General features: G+C 61.2%; 1 protein-coding gene across 2 annotated transcripts in view; it reads left to right on the top strand.

The window, feature by feature from the left end:
* ARHGEF7 (Rho guanine nucleotide exchange factor 7) overlaps positions 1-25119 on the top strand; it is a 178896-nt gene extending 153777 nt beyond the window's left edge. Inside the window, exons 8-15 of one of the 2 annotated variants that reach the window (XM_062193929.1) lie at positions 1124-1202; positions 2077-2216; positions 4114-4338; positions 6239-6332; positions 13000-13089; positions 21352-21451; positions 21675-21729; positions 23175-25119. In XM_062193929.1, the coding sequence (XP_062049913.1) occupies positions 1124-1202; positions 2077-2216; positions 4114-4338; positions 6239-6332; positions 13000-13089; positions 21352-21451; positions 21675-21729; positions 23175-23297 (906 nt within the window). In that variant the 3' untranslated portion in view covers positions 23298-25119. The remainder of the gene's footprint in view (positions 1-1123; positions 1203-2076; positions 2217-4113; positions 4339-6238; positions 6333-12999; positions 13090-21351; positions 21452-21674; positions 21730-23174) is intronic. The other variant, XM_062193930.1, reaches the window with a different exon arrangement.
* The last annotated feature ends 208 nt before the right edge of the window (positions 25120-25327 follow it).

Genomic DNA, 25327 nt, shown 5'->3' with positions numbered 1-25327 from the left:
GACGCCACCTGTCGCTCTGTTTCCCTGCCTTGTCCCCAGCCAGGCTGTGTGGGCTTCCACAGGAGCTTTGTCACCCCGAGGACTTATCAGCACACGGCCATTCCAGATCTGTGCAGACCACCCGACAGCCTGACCTTTCCTTGGTGCTGTGGAGAGCTGAGCTCGCACCTCCGGAAGTCACGCTCAGCCTGGCTGGGTCCCCTCCCCCTCGGTGCCGCGTGGGTCAGAGCCTTCCTCCCCTGGCTGCACGTGGGCCCTGGGGTGGGTGGAGCCGCTGCCTCCAGTTTGCCCACTCTGGGCGCCGTTTCTGGGGCAGCTTTCCCGTCTGGACGTGGTGACCGGTAGTCTGTGTGCCGTGGGCATTGGTGTCTGCTTCTAGAACCTGTCCTCGGGGTGTCTGAGCCAGCAGCATGGGATGTGGTGTCCCCCAGGGTCCAGCGCTGCAGTTCAACACGGTGACACGGCCATCACTGTCCAGGGGGCTCTGGGGCCCTTGGAAGTGGAGGGGCACTGAGAGTCCTGGGCGGGAGCTCTGCCTCGGAGGTGCTGGGCCCTGCTTCCTGGCCGGCCGACTGTCCCCCAGCTGCTTGGCCTGGCCGGGCCTGTGTGCCGAGGTCTGTGTGAGCAGGCCCAGTGACTGTGCTCAGCCGTGCCTGGCACCTCCCTCCACCGACAGCTCCGCTCCCCATCCCCCCATGCCTGTCAGCGTGCAGCCTTTCGCATGGCTGCTTGCTCGTGTTTGGTGAGCCGCGTGGTGTAACTCGCTCAGTTCCGGCCTGGCCTCCATCCCCACCCTAATTTCACTGCAAACACGGAGCTTCTCTGACTCCTCATGAGGCACACGCGTGCCTGCTCCGGCACAGCAGAAGGCGCGGCACTCCCGCACACCCGGCAGGTGGGCTGCTTGTCACGGCTTCCTGCCCCCGGCCCGTGTGCCCGTCCGCCCTCTGGGTTTGGTGTGCGGTGTTCTTACTTGAGAGAGACGTTTGTGTTCCACATGTGTCTGCTGCCAGCAGGCGCCTTTGAGGGTCGCACGGTTCTGTCATTTCCAGGATTATTTAATGATGCTCCATGCTTTATTAGGGAAACCCTGATCGTGTATTTTGGTGGGGGTCTTTTTCAGGGGAAGCTTCCGACGACAGGAATGACAATCTCAAAGCTTGAGGACAGTGAGAGTCATAGGAATGCGTTTGAGATATCAGGTGATGGCTTGAGCACTGCGTGTGTACCATGAGCGCCGCATGTGTGCCCCATGTGCACCGTGTGTGTGCCGCATGTGCACCGTGTGTGTGCCACGTGAGTGGCGTGTGTGCCGTGTGTGCCCCGTGTGCACCGTGTGTGTGCCACGTGAGTGCCGTGTGGGCTGCGTGTGTGCCGTGTGAGTGCTGCGTGTGTACTATGTATGCCGTGTGAGCGCTGCGTGAGTGCCATGTGAACACTGCGTGTGTGCCACGTGTGCACCATGTGTGTGCTGTGTGAGTGCCACGTGAGTGCTGAGTGAGTGCCGTGTGAACACTGCGTGTGTGCCACGTGAGCACCATGTGAGCACCACGTGCATTTGTGCCACATGAGCACCATGTGTGCACCGCGTGTGCGCTGTGTGAATGCCATGTGTGCACTGTGTGAGCGCTGTGGCTGTGTGAGTGCTGTGTGTGTGCCATTAGCAGCACATGAGTGCTGTGTGCGCTGTGTGTGTGCTGTGTGAGCACCACGGGTGCGCCATGTGAGTGCTGTGTGTGTGCTGTGAGTGCCGTGTGAGCACTATGTGAGCGCTGTGTGAGTGCTGTGTGTGCGCCATGTGAGCACTGCATGAGTGCTGTGTGCACTGCGTGTGCACTGCGTGTGTGCTGTGTGAGCGCCATGGGTGCGCCATGTGAGTGCTGCGTGAGCACCACATGAGTTCTGTGTGAGCACTGCATGAGCGCCATGTGTGCGCCGTGTGAGTGCCGTGTGAGTGCCGCGTGTGCCCCACGTGAATGCCATGTGTGCACCGCAATAGCATGCTGTCTGTGGGGTGGGGGCCGTGGTGCTCAGCCACTCTCTCCCCACTCATCCTCTCTTTTCCTGCCCGTCCAGGGAGCATGATCGAGCGGATACTGGTGTCCTGCAGCAGCCAGCAGGACCTGCACGAGTGGGTGGACCACCTGTACAGGCAGACCAAGGTGGCGTCTGTGGGCAACCCCACCATCAAGCCTCACTCCGTGCCGTCTCACACCGTAAGGGCGTGCGCGCGTCTCCCAGACCCCAGGGCCGCTGGCTGATCAGTGCTTTGCAGCGTCGGCAGCGTCTGCCGCGGGGGTGCCGAGTATCTGGGTCCCGTTTGTGCGTCCAGCAGTGGGTGACTGTGACACCCCGGTGCGTGTCCTGACAGGGTCCTGACGCAGTGCGGGGATCGGACGGCTTTTCTGAGAGCCGTGCCTGTGTCTCGTGTTTCCCCGGGCGAAGGGGGCAGCCAGATTCACGCTGAAGGCCTTACAACAGGACGTCTACTCAGCGTCTTCATTGTCAGAAATGTCGTTAGTGTTTCTCAGAGCCTCAGCAAACGTCGGCATCGTCACCACCAGAGTTCGGTGTGGAAGCCTCTCGGCGTGGTGTTGACGCTCGAGGAGTGGGTGCCGAGCTGTCGCGGCTGCTGTGTCTTTACCGGATCGCACCAAGCAGCTGGCAGACTCTTCGCCATAGCCATAGCAGTAGCCCTGCCTGCTTGTTGGGGCGGCTTTCCGCCGTGGGCTGCCTCCTGTTAGCCTGCGTGCCAGAGCTCCCCGCGTCTGTGACTGGGACCTGCTGTCCTGGGCTTTGCATCGCCGCTGAGCTCCCGGTTCTGACGCGGCTCCCGCCCTTGCAGCGTCTCGACGACGGCCATTAAGCTGCCCCCCGCCCCCCACCGAGTGGCTCTGCCTCTAGCTTCGCCGTGTAGACACTTGGCCGTCCTAGAAGCCTCCCAGCGACGTGTGTGTCCTCACGGGTGTTGGTGAAGAGCAGTGGCAGTACAGGTTTCCCCTACCCAGTAACCTCGCCCATGCCTGGACACTGGCTCTCGGGGTTCCTTCTCACTGTGTCGCCGGCCCTCTCACGGGAGCCCTGGAGACACTCTCCTCTCCTAGGGACCTTGTCTGGGGTCGTGCGTTCTCCCTGTGACCAGCTCTGCCCAACTCCCGTCAATTCTTGTTCTGTTCGCTGCGCACCTGTTGTCGTGTTTTCAAATACGCAGACTGTGACATTATCACTGCAGGGCTGTTTCCAGAATCCTGCCCTCTCACGTCCCGGGGCTTGGAAACGCTGATTCTGTAGTTCGTGTAGTGTGCAGGGCGGGCATGTGCTGACCAGCAGGCCTCTCCTGCAGCCCCTGCTCCCGGGGACTCGGACGTCCCTCCCCAGAGCCACCAGCTCCCCGCACCGCCCCGTCTCCTCCCGGGAAGCAGGCCTTGCCGCTCCTGCTCAGGTGGAGTCGTTGGCGGGTTTCGAATGGTACCTGTCTGATTTGACGTTTTCTCATCTAACTCTCAGTTGCTGGACTATGGGAATGTAAACCTCACCGACAGCCTGCCCCTTGGAGAAACTGCATCTGGAATAACTGTTTTGATTACAGCTGAAATTTTCAGAATACAGCCTCGGTGCCGGTGGTCGTCTGTTTTGTGTAAAGGACGAAATCCTGGATGGTTTTGGTTTTTCAGGTCCTTTTTGCATCTGGCTGCCGCCTGTAACACCGTGAATCATGGATAGGAACTGGCTGGCTGCCGGCTCCCTCACTCCCTAGGGCCCCATCCCCAGAGCAGCGACGCCTGCTGCTTCAGGAAACGCGGGTGGGAGTGCTGCGTGGAGCAGCGTTTCCAACACGGTGGCCGTGGCTTGTCTGGCCCGAGTCCTAGCGTGGAGCTGCTCCCTGGTGACCTGAAGCACACGTATGGGCAGCCCCGTGCTCACGCAGGGGTCACGTGATGCACATGGCACAGAAACCGACCGCGCGGAGGCAGAGAGCAGTGGTGGCAGCCTGGGGCTCGCTTCGCCGCCAAGGTCTTTGCGAGTGGGGTGGAGTGCGGTGACGCCGGGGGCGGGGCCGTGGCGCTGCTGCAGCCTCACGCTCGTCTGCTCTTCTCGCTCTGTGCCTCGCAGCTCCCCTCCCATCCGGTCACTCCGTCCAGCAAGCATGCAGACAGCAAGCCCGTGCCGCTGGCACCTGCCTACCACACACTGCCCCACCCCTCCCACCACGGCACCCCGCACACCACCATCAACTGGGGACCCCTGGAGCCTCCGAAGACTCCCAAGCCTTGGAGCCTGAGCTGCCTGCGGCCTGCACCCCCGCTCCGGCCCTCGGCTGCCCTCTGCTACAAGGAGGTGAGGTCTTGTGGCCGCTCCGCCGCCAGTGACCGTGAGCTTGTCTTGACGTCTGGGTGCGTGAGATGGGTCCTTCTGAACTCCACCCGCTTTGTTCTTTCATTTCAGTGAACTCGGAAAGGAAGCATTCTGTTTCTCTATGACATTTAAGGAAAAGGGGCCTCGTGCCTTTAACGTGGGGCGAAGGGCTGCCTTCGTCCTCCTGTTCCCTCCGCGCAGAGTCCCGGGGAAGGGTGTGTGCAGAGTCCGCGCCCTGTGCAGGGCCGGGAGCCAGGAGCCTCTGCCCCGGAAGGGGCCTGGAGCTTCCAGGTCTGACGGCAGCACGTTGGTGCTGTGTGTCCTGCTTCTGCGCCTGTGACCCTTCAGGTGTGTGGTCCTGCCAGGGACCCCATGCTGTGTCGCCAGAAGCTGTGCGAGACCGCGAGAACATTTCCAGATGGAAACAAAGTCCTGTTTAAGGCAGCTTTGCCCTGGGCTTGTAAGAAGTGGTGGCGCGGCGTCTTGGCGCTGCTCCTTTCTGGCCTGGCGTGGTTGTGGATGCTGGTGCAGTGGACGGTCCCATGTACTGTGACCATGCCTGTTTGCACACGGAAAGGAAGTGTCTGGAAGAACATATTAGAAGATGTTTTCACTTGGGGAAGCTGATAAGTGATGGGTGTGGTTTTTTGTGTGTGAGCGTTTAGGAGGGAGTAGGAGTGAGACTGAGACTGTGTGTGGGAGGAGGTTGCAAGGGAGTGTAAGGGTGTGAGTGGTGAGAGCGTAAGCATGAGAATCAGGTTGTGCATACGGGTGAGTGTGGGTGGTTAGGATGGTGACTGAGAGGATACAGGTGTGAGTGTGGGTGGTTAGGATGGCGACTGTGAGAGGATACAGGTGTGGGTGGTTAGGACAGTGACTGAGAGGATACAGGTATGAGTGTGGGTGGTTAGGATGATGACTGTGAGAGGATACAGGTGTGAGTGTGGGTGGTTAGGACAGTGACTGTGAGGTTACAGGTGTGAGTGTGGGTGGTTAGGACAGTGACTGTGAGAGGATACAGGTATGAGTGTGGGCAGTTAGGACAGTGACTGAGGTTACAGGTGTGAGTGTGGGTAGTTAGGATGGCGACTGTGAGAGGATACAGGTGTGAGTGTGGGTAGGTGGGATGGTGACTGAGGTTACAGGTGTGAGTGTGGGCAGGTAGGATGCCGACTGTGAGATGTTACAGGTGTGTGGGATGGCGACTGTGAGAGGTTACAGGTGTGAGTGTGGGCAGATAGGATGCCGACTGAGAGGTTGCAGGTGTGAGTGTGGGCAGGTAGGATGCCGACTGAGAGGCTACAGGTGTGAGTGTGGGCAGGTAGGATGCCGACTGTGAGATGTTACAGGTGTGTGGGATGGCGACTGTGAGAGGTTACAAGTGTGAGTGTGGGCAGATAGGATGCCGACTGAGAGGTTACAGGTGTGAGTGTGGGCAGGTGGGATGGCGACTGAGAGGTTGCAGGTGTGAGTGTACGGGTGCGTGTGGGCAGTTGGATGCCCTTGTGACTCCTGCGTTTCGTACCCTGGCACCTGGGTTCTGGTGCTGGTCTGGTCCCAGTCCCATCTTCTGCTAATATTTACTGGGAGGCGGCAGTGGGGACTCAGGAATTGGTTTCCTGTCACCTAAGAGGGAGACCTGGGCTTGGTTCGTAGCTCCTGGCTTGAGCCTGGCACAGCCCCGGCTGTTGGAGACATTGGGGATTGAACAAGCAGATGCGTGCTTGCTTGCTCTGTCTCCCTTAGGCCTTGCCTCTCCCTGTATTGACCTCTGCTTCTCAAATAAGTCAGTTAAATGAAATTCCCCAGTGGCAGCTCTTTCTGCTGGGCCAGTAGAGATATGGCCTGTGGAGGGGTCAGCATTTTCCATTTCTTTCCCTAGGATCTCAGCAAGAGTCCCAAGACCATGAAGAAGCTGTTGCCTAAACGCAAGCCCGAACGCAAGCCTTCGGATGAGGAGTTCGCCTTGCGGAAAAGTGAGTCCCTGTGGTGCGTGGAGGGGCGCCCGCTGCCTTGTGATGCAGCCGCGGCAGGCATGAGCCACGGAGGACCCTGGCACCCTCTGCCCTGGCCTCCTCGTGTGGGAGCCTGCGGCAGGGCTGCGCTGGCCGCTCCGTGTCCACCTGCTCCCCTGGGCCCAGCGGATACTCTGCCCTTGCTCTCTGGCCTGCAGCCCTCGCTCGCCTGGGTTCAGGTGTCCGTACACTCGCCCCTGTGTCCGTCCTGGCTCGTGCCCGTTCCGCTCCCCAGTAGACGGCGTCTGCACTGCTGCAGGTTCCCCACGTGCTCAGGCAGCCCTCACCCGTGAGCTGCTTGGGTGACAGCTTTGGGAGAAGTAGAGCTGCTTCCAGGGGTGCGTGACGAGCCACCGTTCCCACCGTCGCCCATCACAGTCTCCACTTTCTCCCCCGAGACTGCTGGGAAGAGGGACAGGAAGTAGCCTTCGCGGGGCTGTGGGGCTGGGGGCAAGGAGCAGGCTGCGTGGGGCTGTGGGGGGAGCAAGGAGCAGCCGTGGGGGGGGCGAGGAGCAGCCTGCGTGGGGCTGTTGGGGTGGGGAGGGAGGAGCAGTCATGGGGGGGGGCAAGGAGCAGCCGTGGGGGGGCGAGGAGCACCTGTGTGGGGCTGTGGGGGGGTCAAGGAGCAGCCTTCGCGGGGCCGTGGGGCTGGGGGCAAGGAGCAGCCTGCGTGGGGCTGTGGGAGGGGGGTGAGGAGGGGCTGTGGGAGGGGGGTGAGGAGCAGCCGTGGTGGGGAGGAGTAGCCGTGGGGGGCGAGGAGCAGGCGTGGGTGGGGGTAGCCTGCCTCGTGTGTGAGGCATCCCTGGGCCTCAGTGACCGGGGCCGCCTTATGGGTGTTGTCTGTGCTCCGCTTGCCCCGGTTCTGTCCCTCTCCCCATGAACAGCCTCAGGGTTGGCACGGTAGCCTCCTGAGCAGCTCACGGAGCCCAGACAGTGTGACAGGGCTCTGTGACTCTCTGGGGTTGTTGGTCCTCTTGGCACCCCACACTGCGCCCCTCGGGGTTCTGTTCCTATGGTAGCTGGTGGAAGAGACGTGTGACCAGATCTGAATGTAGCTGGCCTTGCTCCAACGAAGACAGGAGTGTGGGGCAGTGCCCAGCCTGCCCGGGCTCAAGTCGCACCACTGTCACTGTCACTGTGTGACCGCGGCACAGGCTGTGTTCTCAGCCTGACAGTGGGACCATGGTAGACTGGGAGAAGTCAATGAGTCTCTCTCTCTCACACACACACACACACACACACCCGGCTGTTCCACACACACACCTGTCCTCACCATCACCTGGGAGAAGTCAGTGAGTCTCACACACACACACACACACACACACCCGGCTGTTCCACACACACACCTGTCCTCACCATCACCTGGGAGAAGTCAGTGAGTCTCTCTCACTCACACACACACACACACACACACACGGCTGTTCCACACACACCTGTCCTTACCATCACCTGGGAGAAGTCAGTGAGTCTCTCACACACACACACAGACACACACACACCTGGCTGTTCCACACACACACCTGTCCTCACCGTCACCTGGGAGAAGTCAGTAACACACACACACACACACACACCTGTCCTCACCATCACCTGGGAGAAGTCAGTGAGTCTCACACACACACACACACACACACACGCCGGCTCTTCCACGCACACACCTGTCCTCACCATCACCTGGGAGAAGTCAGTAACACACACACACACACACACACCTGTCCTCACCATCACCTGGGAGAAGTCAGTGAGTAACACACACACACAGACACACACACACACACCTGTCCTCACCATCACCTGGGAGAAGTCAGTAGCGCGCACACACACACACACCTGTCCTCACCATCACCTGGGAGAAGTCAGTGAGTAACACACACACAGAGACACACACACACACACACACCTGTCCTCACCATCACCTGGGAGAAGTCAGTAGCGCGCACACACACACACACATACCTGTCCTCACCATCACCTGGGAGAAGTCAGTGAGTCTCTCTCACACACACACACACACACACACACACCTGTCCTCACCATCACCTGGGAGAAGTCAGTAACACACACACACACACACACCTGTCCTCACCATCACCTGGGAGAAGTCAGTAACACACACACACACACACACACCTGGCTGTTCCACGCACACACCTGTCCTCACCATCACCTGGGAGAAGTCAGTCAGTAACACACACACACACACACACACATGCCGGCTCTTCCACGCACGCACCTGTCCTCGCCGTCACCACCCACCGCAGCGGCACTCGGCATGCTCCAGCCCCTCGTGACGGGGTGCTGCATGTGGGGCTTTCTCCGGGACAGAGAATACTTGCGGGCTCGGTGCTCCCTTCCCTCCACAGGGGTGAATCTGGCCCCGGGAGAGACGCGCGGCTGTGGGCACTGGGCTGTGGTTCAGTCAGCTGGGAGCACAGCAGGACAGACAGACCCTGTCCTTGTGGCATTCAGCCGCGTACTGGGAGGGTGCTGGCCTGGGAGTGCCGCAGAGACAGGCAGGGCACGGTGGGGGCTCCTGGCCGAGGGTGGAGCCCTCGGGGCAGGGCGAGGGACCCTCCAGGCCTGGTCAGAGCCTCAGGCAGGGCCCCAGCTGTGTTGAACAAACAGCGGGGAGACCCTGGGCCCAGAGGGGCCTCAGGTGGAGTGAGCCCTGGGCAGCCAGGTCAGACTTGGTGGCTGCGTGGAGAACACGCTGGCAGAGGTGAGAGGAGAGGCGTGGCCTGACAGTGCCTGGGGGAAGAGCCAGGGTCCTGGTGCTCTGTGGACGACACCAGGACGGTGACCTGGCGACCCTCTCGGGGAGGGCTCTGGGACAGCGCTCGCCAGCTCTAGGCTGTGCTTTCTTTTTTTTTTTTTTGACAGGCAGAGTGGACAGTGAGAGAGAGACAGAGAGAAAGGTCTTCCTTTTTGCCGTTGGTTCACCCTCCAATGGCCACCGCGGTTGGCGCGCTGCGGCCGGCGCACCGCGCTGATCTGATGGCAGGAGCCAGGTGCTTCTCCTGGTCTCCCATGGGGTGCAGGGCCCAAGCACTTGGGCCATCCTCCCCTGCACTCCCTGGCCACAGCAGAGAGCTGGCCTGGAAGAGGGGTAACCGGGACAGGATCGGTGCCCCAACCGGGACTAGAACCCAGTGTGCCGGCGCCGCAAGGTGGAGGATTAGCCTAGTGAGCCGCGGCGCCGGCCTAGGCTGTGGTTTCTTAAGCGCCAAAGTCCACGTGGGCAGGAGTAGATCAGCAGGAAGAGTCGTGGGTTTTGTTGCTACTGATAGTTCACGAAGGGGTCAGAGACAGAGACCGCCTGTCTAGCAGTCTGCTCCCCAGACGCCCGCAGCGGCCAGAACTGGGCCGGCCAGACCAGGAACAGGAATTCAGTCCGTGTCTCTCACCTGAGTGGCAGGGAGCCAGTCGCTTACACTGTCCCCGCTGCCTCGTGGGTGTGCACTCGCGGGCCAGGGGAGGACGTCCGCCCCAGCCCAGACGCGCGCCCGAGGCGGCCTTGTCTGCACCTGTGGCGTGCGGCCAGTTTGCCTCTCTGGAAGGTCAGGCGTGCTCGCTGCCCGCGGCCGGTGAAGCCGTCTCCTTCCCCTTGTCCACAGCGTCGAGGGCTGCCACGCGGGCACAGTGTGGAAATTGAGACCATGTCTGGGTTTCCGTGTCTCCCTCGCTGAGACCAGCATCTCCCCTCCCGCCCTGTGCCACACGTCCCCATCTCGCGCCCTTTTTCCCGTCTGTTTTTGAGGTCTGGTGGCACTTTATGAACCCCCACAGCAGAGCGGGCACACACAACGTGAGTACGTGTGTGTGTGTGTACGATAGAAACGGGAGGCCTGCTTCTGGTTGAACCCTAGTGTGTTCCCAATCACTTTATGAAGTTCTTCCGAAGATGTATTAGAAAGGCAGCGTGACAGGAGGAAGGGGCGGGATTCTCCAACACCAATTCACAACCCAGATGCCCCAGGCTGAAGCCGGGAGCCGAGAGCTCCATCTTGGTCTCCCGTGTGGGTGCAGGGGCTGCTCCCAGGTGCCCCGGGTGGCACGCAGCCATCGTAAGCTGCAGGGTGAGACGCTGCTCTGCTGAGGGGTTAGTCACACAGCCGTACAGGTCACGGTGTTAACCTCCTGCCCAGCTCTGCAGATGACAAATAGTTCTCAGACACAGAACTCCCTTCTGGGTACTTAGCGAGCAGTTAGCTGACCAGCGGGAGAGGATGGGGGCGGCCATTTTGACTGAGCTGGGGCCCATGCGCCCCTGCAGCTGCCTGTGGTGGGGACACCCGTGGGAACGGCAGTGTGTGTGTGTGTGTGGGGGGAACACACACCTGTGGGGACAGCAGTGTGTGTGTGTGTGTGCTGGGGACGGCAGTGTGTGTGTGTGTGTGTGCTGGGGACGGCAGTGTGTGTGTGTGTGTGTTGGGGACACCTGTGGGGATGGCAATGTGTGTGTGTGTTGGGAACACCTGTGGGGACAGCAGCATGTACATGTGTGTATGTGTGTGTGTGTGTGCGTGTCTACGTGCAGGGGTGCCCGTGGGGACAGCAGCGTGTATGTGTGTGTGCGCGTGTGAGGGATGTCTGTGGTGATGGCAGCGGGTGTGCATGTGTGTGTGTGTCTGCATGCTGGGGTTGCCGGTGGGGACAGAAGGAGGAGTGTGTATGTATGTGTTGGGGACACCCGTGGGGACTGAAGCATGTACATGTGTGCGTGTGTGTGCTGGGGGCACCTGTGAGGACAGCAGCGTGTTCGTGTGTGTGTGCGTGTGTCCGCATGCAGGGGTGCCTGTGGAGAAAGCAGCGTGTAAGTGTGTGTGCGTGTCCGCGTGCGGGGAGCCATGGGGACAGCAGCATATATGTGTGTGTGTGTGTGTGTGCGTGCGTGTCTGCATGCGGGGCGCCTATGGGGCTTTTCGCGTGTATGTGTGTATCCGCGTGCGGGCGCCATGGGGACAGCAGCGTGTACGTGTGTGTGCGCGTGTGCAGGCGCCGTGGGGACAGCAGCATGTACATGTGTTTGTGTGCGGGCGCCGTGGGGACAGCAGCGTGTACGTGGGTGTGTGTGCGGGCGCCGTGGGGACAGCAGCGTGTACGTGTGTGCATGTCCGTGTTTGGGCGCCATGGGGACAGCAGCGTGTACGTGTGTGTGTGTGTGTCCGCGTGTGGGTGCCGTGGGGACAGCAGCATGTACATTTGTGTGTGTGTGTGCGGGCGCCGTGGGGACAGCAGCGTGTACGTGTGTGTGTGTGTGTGTGTGCGGGCGCCGTGGGGACAGCAGCGTGTACGTGTGTGTGTGTGTGCGGGTGCTGTGGGGACAGCAGCGTGTACGTGTGTGTGTGTGTGTGCGGGCGCATGGAGACAGCAGCGTGTACGTGTGTGTGTGTGTGTCCGCGTGTGGGTGCCGTGGGGACAGCAGCGTGTGTGTGTGTGTGTGTCCGTGTGTGGGCGCCATGGGGACAGCAGCGTGTATGTGTGCGTGTCCGTGTGCGGGCGCATGGGGACAGCAGCGTGTACGTGTGTGTGTGTGTGTGGGCGCCGTGGGGACAGCAGCGTGTACGTGTGTGTGTGTGTGCGGGTGCTGTGGGGACAGCAGCGTGTACGTGTGTGTGTGTCTGTGTGCAGGTGCCATGGGGACAGCAGCGTGTACGTGTGTGTGTGTCTGTGTGCAGGTGCCATGGGGACAGCAGCGTGTACGTGTGTGTGTGTGTGTGCGGGCGCATGGAGACAGCAGCGTGTACGTGTGTGTGTGTGTCCGCGTGTGGGTGCCGTGGGGACAGCAGCGTGTGTGTGTGTGTCCGTGTGTGGGCGCCATGGAGACAACAGCGTGTACGTGTGTGTGTGTGTCCGCGTGTGGGTGCCGTGGGGACAGCAGCATGTACGTGTGTGTGTGTGTGTGCGGGCACTGTGGGGACAGCAGTGTGTACGTGTGTGTGTGTGTGTGCGGGCGCCGTGGGGACAGCAGCGTGTACGTGTGTGTGTGCGGGCGCCGTGGGGACAGCAGCGTGTATGTGTGTGTGTGTGTGTGTCCGCGTGTGGGTGCCGTGGGGACAGCAGCGTGTACGTGTGTGTGTGTCTGTGTGCAGGTGCCATGGGGACAGCAGCGTGTACGTGTGTGCGTGTCCGTGTGCGGGCGCCATGGGGACAGCAGCGTGTACGTGTGTGTGTGCGCGTGTGCAGGCGCCGTGGGGACAGCAGCATGTACGTGTGTGTGTGTGTGCGGGCGCCGTGGGGACAGCAGCGTGTACGTGTGTGTGTGTCTGTGTGCAGGTGCCATGGGGACAGCAGCGTGTACGTGTGTGTGTGTCTGTGTGCAGGTGCCATGGGGACAGCAGCGTGTACGTGTGTGTGTGTGCGGGTGCTGTGGGGACAGCAGCGTGTACGTGTGTGCATGTCCGTGTTTGGGCGCCATGGAGACAGCAGCGTGTACGTGTGTGTGTGTGTGTCCGCGTGTGGGTGCCGTGGGGACAGCAGCGTGTGTGTGTGTGTGTCCGTGTGTGGGCGCCATGGGGACAGCAGCGTGTACGTGTGCGCGTGTGCGGGTGCCACGGGGACAGCGGCGTGTACGTGTGTGTGTGTGTGTGTGCGGGCGCCGTGGGGCTGACGCGCTGTCTCCCGGCAGGCACTGCGGCGCTGGAGGAGGACGCGCAGATCCTCAAAGTCATCGAGGCCTACTGCACAAGCGCCAAGACGCGGCAGACGCTCAATTCCAGTAAGTTCACAGCCTGCCCGCGCCCGCCTCGGGGGGTGGGCTGCATCTGGGTGCAGTTGGGGTAGAGCCCGGGTCCCCGGCCCCCGGCCCCGGAGCAGGGCCTGAGCTGTAGGCAGGGCATGTGGGCTTCTGGGTAGCGTCTTCCCGGGGAGTCCTTGTGTGCGTGGGTGCCAGTCTGTGCTGAGAGCACCGCTGAGCCGGCGCGGCTTCGGCTCGCTTTTGTTGATGTTGTTGGGCTTCTTTTTTGGTTTCGGTGTTGTAGCTTCTTGGAGTTCTTGTACAAAGTCCAAACCTAGAACAAGGCTTGCTCGCTTGCTTTTTTTTTTTTTTTTTTTTTTTTAATTTGCTTGAGGACGTGGTTTTGTGGCCAGCGGAGCTGCTCGCTAGGTTTGGTGTGTGGCTCTGGTGTTGTGTGTGCGGGCAGCGCGCAGGCTCTTCCTGGGGCTGCCTCTGCTTCACTGGGTCGTGCTGGCTCCCTGTCCACCTTGACTTGGCGAATGGCTGGTCTCACCTGCTTGCCTGAGCTGCAGGGCGCCACTGCAGACCGGCGCCCCGTCCTGTTGGCTCTGCCTCTGTGCAGGTGGCCGTGGCCCTGGAGATGGCTGGCGGGGGGCGCCCAGGCGGCTTCTGTGGACGGCCTGCCCCAGGCAGTGTTTGACCCGCTGTGCCAGCGGTCAGTGTTGTCCTTTGCCTGTTCTCAGTGGTGACGGTGCCTGTGTGTGCTAACCAGTGGCACAACAGAGGTGGAAAGGCCCGTGCAGCTCGTCACCGTGGGGAGGAGTCCGTGTGTGATCGAGCAGGCGTGTTGTGACCCGGGGCTTGTATTTGGCTGTGATTGGGTTTTTAATTGGTCCTCTCAGCTTCACTCCCTTGAAGTAGAGGGGTCTGGGGCAACAGACTGGGTCCAGAGCGTGGCACAGTGGCCGGGGCTCTGTGAGGTCGCCCCCGTCGCTTGGCTCTGTCACGTGCTGCCTTCCTGACGTGCAGGAGAAGCGTGGAGCCGTGTTGACGTCTGCTTTAGTTTGTATTTGGGCAGAGCGTCATGGGGGCTCTAGGGTTCTAGCCAGCCGCGGCCTTGAGCCTGAGCCTCTGAGCAGTGGGAGTGAGAGGTGGGCAGGGTCCCCGTGCGGGGCTGGGAGTGGGGGTGTAGTGGAGCAGCTCCCGCATGCCCAGGAGCCCCGGAGACTCAGCATCCTTGGCGCTGACTTCTGTCTTGGAGCGAGGCCGTGGCAGACGATGGAGAGCTAGGTCTGACTGTGTGGGCAGCCCTGGCTGCTGTCATGCCGGTCCTCGGGCTTGCCTCCGAGGGAGCCGCTCGCAGCCCTGCCTGACCAGCGTCTGCTCACGGTCAGCAGCTGTCCGTGGGGTCGTTTTTCTCGTGCGCGCTCGTGCCCACTTCCCCTATGGCCTGTCTTGAGGCCGTGCGCAGGTTCACCAAAGCCCTGGGAACGGGCAGTGTGTGGGGTAGGGCCGGGGACCCTCTGCGGGGCTTGTGGATCCACACGGTAAGTTGGACCCCGCTGCGGACCCCTAGTTGTGGCAGGATGCTCGGAAGTCAAGCAGAAGTCCTCTGGGGTTGTTGTGAGTTGTCGCATAGAATTAGTGCGTGGGAGACGGTGCTTCAGTAGCCGTGACTGGTACCCTTTACAAATAACGTTCAGAACGAGACTGTTAATGTGACTAGAATACGGGATAGGATTGGTTAATTGCCGAGTGCTTAGAGAATCATCTTTCGGCGTGGGTATAATTTGTAAAAGATTTCTTAACTGAGAGCTTTACGACAGTATTTTTGAAAAGGAGCAGTTTGGAAACTACCGTGTTTAGTTATTTTTAAGCAGTAACAGTAACGATGTAGTCAGTGTTAAGGGTTATACTAAACTTGAACTTGTTGGGAAGACCCAGCCGTATGTAAGCAGAAATGCCCGTTGCTGCCGTTTTTTAACGATGTTTTCTCTCTTCCTTCTCTTCCCGTCACCTTTTGCTTCCGTCCGTGTCTGGTTGTGGCTCTCCTGTCCGCCCTCCCCTCTGCCTGTCGCATCTGTCGCCCTCCCGTCTTAGCATGGCAAGGCACTGACCTGATGCATAATCACGTCTTGGCTGATGATGACCAACCAAGTCTAGAGTCCTTGGGTCGGCGCAGTAGCCTTTCTCGGCTGGAGCCCTCAGACCTCTCGGAAGACTCTGAGTATGACAGTATATGGACAGCCCATAGTTACAGAATGGGTTCTGCATCTCGTAAGAGCTGTTGCTCATATATCTCTCACCAGAACTAACGCACTCTCAGCCGTTCTTAACCAGCTTGTGGGACCGCAGCCTGCTTCTCTAGGTGTTTTCTTGCTGTTCCTTGTCTCCTTTATGTGATATTTTAACAACTCCTAGAGTGTTCCTGGTATTTCCCATGTACCTGTGGAGGCGCACTTGCCAATCCGAGTGTGCGTTCACGTTCCTGGCCACGGGAGGGGACGGGGTGTTCACACGAACATTCACACCTCGACCTGAGGGTGCTCTCCTTAGCGGAGAGTTGTTCGGTAGCGCCTCAAGGTTTGCTTTGTTAATCCTCAGTGTAGCAGCTGCCTCCTTTCTTTTTGGACACAGCTATATGAACACTTTTCTATTTTATACTGAAACACACAGGTCTGGGATCTGAGTGCCACCACCGAGGGGACGCTGGCCTTGTACGCAGGGACCTAAATGAACACACTGACCCAGCAGTGGTGGAGAGGGGTGGGAGGGACGCACGCCCCAGAGGCACGGTGGCCATGGGGCATGTGTGTAGGCTCTGGGCAGTGCCAGCTCCCCACGCGCTCCGAGCCTGTCTCCACCCGACTGCTCTGCTCTGCCGTGTGTGGGGCAGAGGAGAGGGTGTGGTCACGGCCCAGCCGTCCAGGCTCGTCCTCATGCCACACTTTGCTGCCTGGCACCCGGTGAGCCTGCAGCCCTGCACTAGCCCCAGGCTGAAGCGCTGGGCGCCTGCACTCAGAGAGGCCTCGGTGACGACACAGTCGAGTGCCTTGGCCTCGGTCCCAGCGGGACTGCGCCCTGACCCCCACCCCGTGTGAGCCGTGAGCTCCGAGGGCCGGCTCCCTCCTGGGAAGGCCCCGTTCACTGCCCTCACTCAGGCTGACTCCGCTTCAGACGCAGCTGAACGTGGCGTGTAGCACTCGGTTGTGGCCTCGAGTCCACGCCTGGCCATGGCTCGAGGGGCAGAGCGCGGGTTCCCCCCACGCGCTCTGTCGGTGTTTGGCTGTGTCTGAAGTACTTGCGAGAAGCAGCTGCAGAAAACGAGGATCCACACTGACGGGGAGTAACATCTCTTCCTTTCCCCAGGGGAGCTGCAAGTGCAGGTGGCCGGGACGCCGCCCCTCCTGCGCCAAACCCACGTGTTCAGTGTTGTGGTCTTGACCAGTGCTCTCTCCTGGAACTGGCCCCGCTGCTCCCAAGCCCCAAGGTGCTAGTGGACTTGGGCAGTGGCTCACTGTGTACCACGCAGGCAGCTTCATTCTGCATGGATGAGGCCAGGGCAGTCGCCGGGATGGTGGTTACTCCCAAGTGTTTGTCCCCATGTAGCCGCTGAGTGCTCACCCCACTGGAGGTCTCGTGTTTTTATACCAAGTGGCAGAAGCGGGAAGTGGAGGAAGGCGCTTGCAGACTCAGAGCCCAGTGTTGGTCTCCAGCAGAGATGGGGTTTATCTGTGGCTCAGCCAAACAGCACATGGAATTTTTGGAGAAATGCAACTTAGACGTTTATATACTTACTCCAGACCGCACTATGGATTCAGAAGCGGCTTTGTTTTTATATTACATAGGACAGCCATCTTTTCTGAGCCTGACCTTGGAGTATCTTTCTGTTTGCTTAGAAACCGTAGTAACTCGTGCACTGGCTTAGACGCCTTTGCCTTGCCTTAGTAGCCTGGCTCCCCGACGTTCCGTGCGGCTGCACCACAGCCCTGAGGCACAGTTGCTGCACTTGGGTTCCTTAGTGCCAAGTGTCGTTTGGTTGTCTGGCAGACTTTCCAGTGAACTCCTACACACCAAAGTTCGGACAGTTTCCCATCATTCCTTTTTGTGCCAGTCAGAGCCATCCCGACGACGGTGTCTGTCGAGGGTAAGATCACCACGGAATAATAACGTGAACTTCTCTTCGTTTGCATTTGTTTTGAGTGTCTGGCACATGAGCTTTTGTGACCCGGTTACAAGTTCTTGTGCTCCAGGTCCAGAAAGACGTCCCCGGGCGGCCGTGGAGCCGGGCGTCCCAGGGGCTGTGTTTCTGCTCCGTGGAGCTCCGGTCCTGCTGACGAGTGTCCGCTGTTCACGCAGTCCTGTGGCTGCTCCGTGGGCAGCTGGGGTCGCGCTGGCCGTGGGGCGTTGCCACCGAGCTAACACTGGCCGCAGGAGCACCACAGGCTCTCTGTGCTGCGTGTTTTGCGTAAAATTGCCAAAACACAGCGATGTGTACATAGTGGGCGTCAGATCTGGAACAGAAGTCTGTATATACTGTGCTCTGTGTCTGTGACTGGGAAAAGCCATCTCTGGTACCTGACTGCTCTTTGAAGCCCGACTGGCTGTATATTGAACGTTGCATTGCATTGTACAGTGTGCACATTATTGTCTGTGGTTGCTATGACAATGAAGTGTTTGTTTTATATTTTAAAAAAGACATCTGTTATGTACAGCTGAAATAAATTTTGCATTTGCTAGCCTGTGGCTTTCAGTATTTGTTCCGTGGCGGGAGGGAGCCACGCAGTTGCAGTGCCCTGGGGTCGACTTCCGAGGCGGCCCCGGCCGTGCCGCGCCGGGTTGGCCGTCCTCAGTCATTGCTCCTCCTTTTTTTCTTTGCTTTTTTAAGCAAATCCTCAGTCACCGGGAGGTTCTCTTCAGAAAGGTGCGTCGTCGTATTTGTGCGTAAGTGAAAAGGCACAGCTCTCGCAGCGCTGTGGTTTCTGGAAGGTGCACGTCCAGCTGGCCGAGAAGCGGGAGAGGAAGCCAGATGGGAGGGGGAGCAGCCTGGGGCAGGCGCCGGCCGCAGCCACTGAGCGCTCTGGGGGGCCGACTCGGGGTCTCTGCTCCTGCGGCAGGGAGTGAGGGTCCTACACACGAGTGGCACCGTGGGCGTGGCCCAGGGATTCTGCAGAGATTCTGAGTGACTCCCCTTTCAGTCGTGCGTGCTCGGAGCAGGGAGAAGCCGAATGCAAGACGGCGTGTCGGCTTTGCCACGCGTGTGCTTGGCTGCTGGTCAGAGGGGCAGGTGCTCCCTTTCTGACAGAATGACGCTCTCTAGGCTTCGGCACGGGCAGACTCATGCATGCGTGCCCGCAGGCCGCATGCGTGCCCAGACTGATCTGTGCGGGCGTAGTTGTGAAGGTAAGACGTGGGCCCCCGAGCCGCAGCGGCGAGGCCTGCTCTGGTGCTGCCTGGACCGATCGTGGCATCTGTGAAACGCAGGTGTTTGGTTCGAGCTGTGCTTCCCGAACCAAGCCCGGGTCTTGAGGCGCCTCTGGCGTGTCCCCATGCTCTGGGTCACGTCTGTGAGGGAGCGAGCACCCGAGCCCATGCTGGCTGGCGTCTCTGGATGAGCGCAGTGAGCAGGTGCCCAGCTTCTGCAGGCCCGTCCTTGGAGTCCTGCGGCTGAAGTGCGGGCTTGGGTGTGAGTGCCCGTCACGTTGGATCGTTGCTCCTGCTCCCTCTGTCGGGGAACCGTGCCAGCCGCGGCCAGCCAGCGGTGTGGGCGCATTCCCCGACACAGGCAGCCCCGTGGGCTGGTCCGGCACGTCTCAGACCACGGCCCAGAGAACCCCGAGGCGTCCTCGGTGATGCCGGGAAAGAGAAGGCAGGTTAGAAAAGGCCGAGTTAGAGTTCAGTGCGTATCTCTGGGCCAAGCTCACCAAAGCCTGGACTGTGCTGAAGCGCCTCGTGGCTCTCAAGTCGTGGCCAGGGCACACCGCGCTCCCAGAGCAAGGCCGTGAATCCTCTTGGTCCCTGGAAACCAGGCTTTGGGAAGCACAGGCCTCGACCGTGCTGGAGCCATCGGTGCATGAGTGGCTGCCGGCTCACCAGCAAGGCCGCAGCTGGCGTTCCCACGCCCATGCGACTCAGGGCCTCTGCCCGCAGTGCGACGCCCACAGTCGTCCGTCTTAGGGCTGCTCTGTTCTCATCAGAGTAAAGTGTAGTTGTAGCAACAACACTCAGGCACCGACCTCTACACAGGCTGTGTTCCCGAGTCAGCCGTGTTACACGGGCACATTCACGCTTCAGTCCCTGTGAATCACTCGGCGCGAGGAACCTGCAGCCTTTATCACTGGAGTTAATCACGTATTGACAGTATTATTTAGACTGATCCTCAGGGGAGCTCCCCTGTTCACCGCTGTGAGGTGAGGGCTGGGTGGTCAGAGGCGGGCTCGCCCGAGGCGTGCAGGGGGCCACACACCGTGGGCGCCCCTCGCTGCCCAGGGGACGTCTGTGGTTCTGTCTCACTTGTCGTGGCAAAGCTGTAGTGCCAGGAAGCTAGAAGAGCCGAAGACGATAGAAACGCGTAGACTTGGATGCGCCCAGAGTGCGTCTCCCGAGACCCTGTCCCACCTGTGTCCTGTCTGCCCTGCGTGAACACGCGTGCAGCTTTGTGGGATGGATTCGGAACTAACGTGCACGGCCTCAGCTGTCTGGCCCAACCTGGGACGGCGGGCAGCGGCCTCAGCGTGTTTCTCTCACGGGGACTCAGGGAAGCTCTGCTCTCTGCGCGTGTGCTGCGGACGGCTGGGTCTTCACGAAGCCCTTTGTGTCTTTGTGGGCTGGGGGCCCACGTGTTGATTCTTCCTCACGTGAGCATCGTCCCGGGGGCCCACGCGTCCCCACGGCACGGGGCCTGGGAAGATGCCGGCTCATCTCGTGCGGCTTCAGGGGGCCCCGGGTACCTGGAGGATACCCGGCTCCCAGAAGGGCCGTTCCCGCCCTGGTCTTGCAGACTCTGTCTCACCCTGGGGAGACTGACGCTGCTGGCCAATTGGGGTTCTTGAGCTGTGTTCCCTGAAGTCCCTGTGCTGGGGTTGGGCCGGGCTGGGGCTGGGCTGTGGCCTTGCGGGGTTGCCAGAGCTGCCGGCCGGCAGAGGCCAGTCGTGCACCGTGGTCGTGCCGGCATGAGCAGGAGGGCCAACCGAAGCCTGAACCTTGAGACCCCTGGGTGACCAAGGAGAGGCCGGCAGCCTCTGCTGCCCGAACCGAACACAGCGCTTGTGTTGGGAGGGTGGGGCCGGGAGACCTGCCAGGGGCCAGTCCCTGTCTCTTGGTGCCACTGTGGGAGTCTGACGCTGCTTGCGTTCTGAGGAGAGCAGGCTGACCGCAGCCGCGGGGGACGCTCTTGGCCATGAAGCCGTGTCTGCGAGGGCTGTCGGTGCACAGCGCCCTTGGCGTCCGACGCCGGGAGCACGAGGCAGCCTGGAAGAGCAGAGCGAGTCTCCGCCCGCGAGCGCTTTTTCCTGGAGCAGTGTGGATCGCAGCCCCGCGGGCCGCCTCCTGTAGGAGACGCCGTCTTCCCTCCAGCCCGTGTCTGGCGTTGTGTTTCAGAGCTACGGACGGTGTGTGTGGTCTCACAGCTGAAATAAAAAACCGCTTCTTCCTTGCCTCTTAACAAGACTTGGTTTTCTTCCCTCCGCTTTGAAAATGAGGGTCAGGGTCTCCCAGTGCGTCTCGGCGGCACAGATCCGCACCGGAGCCTGCCCGAGATCGGCTCGGGTGCCGGCGCTGGGAGCAGGCAGTGGGATCCTCCGGTGCTGTGAACGGCGTCTTTCACGTAGAAGAATGTGTATGTTTCCGGGAATAATAAAGTTTGTGCTAAAGAACCGGCTGCCCAGTGTCGCCTTTTTAAACACGCTGTGATGTCGTTGTCTGTAGTGTGCAGTGTGACACTGCCGGGTGCGGAGTGGCAGGCACGCGGCGGGAGGGGGTGTTGTCGGATCTCGCGCGTCGTCCCGAGATTCCTGGGAGGATGTGATGTCTCGGGATTTGTGACCGATGCAGACACATGTGGTCAGAGCCTGTGAAAGGCCCCTAGTCAGGTCCAGGGACGCGGGCTTACGCATGTGACTCCCGGAAGGGCGGCGTGTTGGGTGCGGGAAGGGCGCGCGGAGGGCCGCCTGTCTCGGGGGTCTGGGGGCACAGCTGCTGGAGGTAGTGTCTGAGCCATACTGTATAGTCAAGTTGTGTCTCCCAGCTGCCGCGTGGCGTTCACCTGAGCTGTTTCTGTTTTTTGTTTTATTTTCCCTACCCTAGGTTCACGCAAAGAATCTGCTCCACAAGTTTTGCTTCCAGAAGAAGAGAAAATTATAGTGGAAGAAACTAAAAGTAACGGCCAGACGGTGATGGAAGAGAAGTAAGACGCCTCCACGTTCCCACGGCCCGTGTGGCTGGGGGCGGAGGGCCAGTGCGGGCAGGGGCTGGGGGCGGAGGGCCAGTGCAGGCAGGGGCTGGGGGCGGAGGGCCAGTGTGGGCAGGGGGCTGGGGGCGGAGGGCCAGTGCGGGCAGGGGCTGGGGGAGTCTCCCTGGGCCCTCCGCCCCCAGCCGGGCTGATGTCCTCATTCTTCCTCCCATCACAGGAGCCTGGTGGACACCGTGTACGCGTTGAAGGACGAAGTCCAAGAACTGAGACAGGTGTGTCACTGGATGGTGTGCAGCGGTGGCTCTGCATGTGTGCTGGGCCCGGGTGGGGCTGGGGACGCGGCCCGTGGGGACGCTGTTGAGCCGTGGTCTGTCTGTGCTGGCGGAAGCCATCTATTGGGATAATTTAGAACTCTGGTCCTGCCCCGAAAACTCCACCAGGTGCCTGATTCGTCTGTGTGGACACACAGCCTTCCTGGTCCATGGCCAGCTCGGCATGTCACACGTGTTTGTGTGTGCCTGCGTGTCCGTGTGTGTGTGGGTGCTGAGCTCTGCCAGTCAGCAGCATTTGTCACACTGGCCAGGGTTGGTATTGGTGCGTACATGTGTGTATATGTGTGATGTGTGTATGTGTGTATACATGTGTGCACGTGTGTACACATGGGTGTGGTGTGTGCGTGTATGTGCATGTGTGGTGTGTACATGAGTGGGGTGGGGTGTGTGCATGTGTGGTCTGGTGTGTGTTCACATGTATGGTGTGTTCACATGTATGGTATCTGCACGTGTGGGGTGTGTGTGTGGTGTGTGGTGTGCACATGTGTGGCGTATAGATGTGTGGTGTATGTGTGCATGTGTGTACACCTGTGTGCGTGTGTGAATGTGGCACATACACGTGTGGTGAATGCACACATGTATGTACACATGTGTGGTCTGGTGTGTGCACATACATACGTGTGTGCATGGTCTGTGGTGTGTGTTCACATGTGTGGTGTGTTCACATGTGTGGTCTGCATGTGTGGTGTGCATGTATGTATGTGTGTGGTCTATGTGTTCACATGTGTGTGGTCTGAATGCGTGCATGTGTGTACATGTGTGGTTGTGCATGTGGTGTGTGGTTTCTGGTGTGTTCACATGTGTGATCTGCATGTGTGGTGTGTGCGTGTGTGGTCTATGAGTACATGTGTGTGCACACGGGCTGGGTCCCCTGCAGAAGCTGGAGAGGGAGGAGTAGGGGAGGTGAAGGCGGCAGCGACGCCGGGGCCAGGGTGCAGGCATCCCTGTGGTCACCCGTTCCCAGTGACGTCCATGGGATTCCCGGCCGCTCCCTGCCCTGTGTGACCCCATCGGGGTCTCTGGCCCAGCTCTGTGTGCCTCCATGCGCGTTTCAGTGCCGAGTGGGGGCCAACTTAGCCGCACAGGCGGGCTCTTGGCCGCCCCTGCCCCTCGCGCTGGTGACTGAGGGGCTTGTCCTCGTGGGGGGCCGGGGGCCGGAGCTGTCCACCACGTCCCTGTGCTGCGTGGACTGGGTCTCGGGCAGCCTCTGGCCAGGGTTTCGCCCGCCGAGGCCCGGCCCCCCGAGCACGTGTACGGGGTAGGGCAGCCCCGGCCCCCGAGCACGCGTGCGGGGTAGGGCAGCCCTGGCTGGGGTTCCGCCCGCTGAGGCCCCGAGCGCGCGGCTGGTGGCCGAGGCTGAGTGCTGCGGTCTGCCCGGCCCCCAGGACAACAAGAAGATGAAGAAGTCCCTCGAGGAGGAACAGCGGGCCCGCCGGGACCTGGAGAAGCTGGTGCGCAAGGTGCTGAAGACGCTGAACGACCCTGCCTGGGATGAGACCAACCTCTGAGCGCCGTCCCGGCACGGACGGCAGGGCCGGGCCCTAGTGGGACTGCACACAGGAGGCACAGGCGCCGAGGGCCTGCGCTGCGGCCCGCTCCCCGTCACCGCCTCCTGCCGTAAGTGCAGAACCAGTGCAGAGCCCGGCTTCCCAGACTGTCGGGATCTGACGGACACGTGCGCCCTGCACCTCCCGCCCCCGACCGCGGACCTGCGTGCTGCGACTCCCTCCCCGCGCGCCCTCCTGGCGGCCTGCACCCCTGCTGTGCGCCCACAGCCTGACCTCAGACCCCGTGCACAGGCGCTGCAGGCCCATGGAGCAGCGTTGGTCCCCGCGCCGCCCAGAGGAGACGCGTGGGCTCCCGCGCCGTACGAGGCGGCACGGGCTCCTCCGTGGCCGGTCTGACAACTCCACGCTGCACGGCTCCATCGTCCCCCGAGAGATCCAGCACTTGTAAATAGAACGTGTTATTTATTGTAGCCCCGAGCAGAGCAAGGCAGCCAGCCGGCCCGGCCGCGACTCTGGGAGCTGCTCCCAAGGGCGGGCTTTCCCTCCGGGCCGACGTGGGCACAGCCCCGCCCGCTGCGAGCCGTCCCCTCGGCAGAAGCAAAGCAATACACACCCGGATGCGGCTCGGTGACGCGCGGCCCCGAGGCCTCGCCTGGCTCTGCGGGCCTTGGGCCCGGGAGGCTGTGGGAGCTCCCAGCCGGCTGTCCCCACTCCCTTAGCAATAAGCAGTGGTGACCCAGGGCCTGGGGGTCCTTTCCCTCCTGTGTCCGAGGGGACGGAACCTCTCTGCAGAGCAGTTGTCGCGTGTCTGGAGACCTGTGTGACAGCGGGCGAGACCGCGTGACTGCGCCGGCTGAGCCCTGCCTTTGACCCGGCAGCCCGGGGGGTCGGTTCTGTCCCCGCGCCCTTGCTGACGAGGGCACCTTCTCCTGCCCCCGCCCTGTGGCTGCGCGGCCCCTAACCCGAGTCGCCAGCGCTCCGTGTTGGCGTTTTCTGCCTGTCTTTTTTGTCTTTTCTGGTGAGCTGCTTTCCCAAGCGGCTCTGGTGTTGCCCAGGACGTGCGGCAGAGGCGGGGGCTCCGTGCCAGCAGAGCCGCTGTGCCCAGCAGGCGTTAACTCAGGAACAACTGCCCCGCCCCCGCGCCTCTGCCAGCCTTCAGCTGCGGTCTGTGGCCGGGGTGGGCCCCTCCAGAGCCTGCCTTAACCAGGGAGGGGGGCCGGTCCGTGCGAAGCCTCCCCTGAGCTGAGCCGCGCTCACCGTGGCGGCCGTGGGCCCAGCGCCTCCGGGGTCAGAGACGGGTCCGCGGGGAGGGCCGCCCTCTCGTGTGCGGCCCTGTGCCTGTCGCCCGGTGACCTCCGGAAGGGGAGGAGCTGGCGTGGACGGGCAGGGTGTGTGGCCCACAGCCGTCCCTGCAGCAGGTGAGGCCGGGCAGGCGTCTCTCCCTGCACGTGGGAAGCACTTCCTCTTGGAACCGGCGTAGAGATGTAGCATCCGGGACTTCCCGGGCCCCGACACCTGCCTGGGCTTGTCCTGGACTCTGTCCATGCCAATCCTTCTCCACCTCGGGGGACCTTGGACGGCATGGAGCAGCTCCCTCCTTGCTGTCACAGACCGTGTCCTGGTGTCGACTACTACAGTGTTCGCGCTGCGTTGTTGGAATCATTAAACTCGTTATTTTTCTTATGTCACAAAACGGTTCTCTCGGGTGTCTTCGGCGAGTCTGATGGTGTGTGCTGCCCTCGCTGTTGCCCTTGGCTCTTTGAGATCTTGAAGCTCCGGTGTGGGTTTTGATGCCGGAGAGATACTGCTCCAGTCTGAGAGTGGAAAGGAGACGGCAGGGAGACGTGGACGTCCACGCGGCTGGGCCTTCGCAGGGGTTGCTGGGAGACAGAGGACCGTTGCTTGGGTGCCGGTCGTTTGCCCAGGGCGAGGTCCTTCCTGGACGGTTAGTGGCTGCAGTGCCGCCCTGCGCCCGGGGTGGCCCAGAAAACCCCTGTCCTGCCCGGACCCCGCAGCCCAGGCCTGTGGGG

The sequence above is a fragment of the Lepus europaeus genome, chromosome 6 (genome assembly GCF_033115175.1).
Source record: "Lepus europaeus isolate LE1 chromosome 6, mLepTim1.pri, whole genome shotgun sequence".
NCBI lineage: Eukaryota > Metazoa > Chordata > Mammalia > Lagomorpha > Leporidae > Lepus > Lepus europaeus.
The sequence above is the reverse complement of the archived record's forward strand: the minus strand, read 5'-3'. Positions and strand labels throughout refer to the sequence as shown.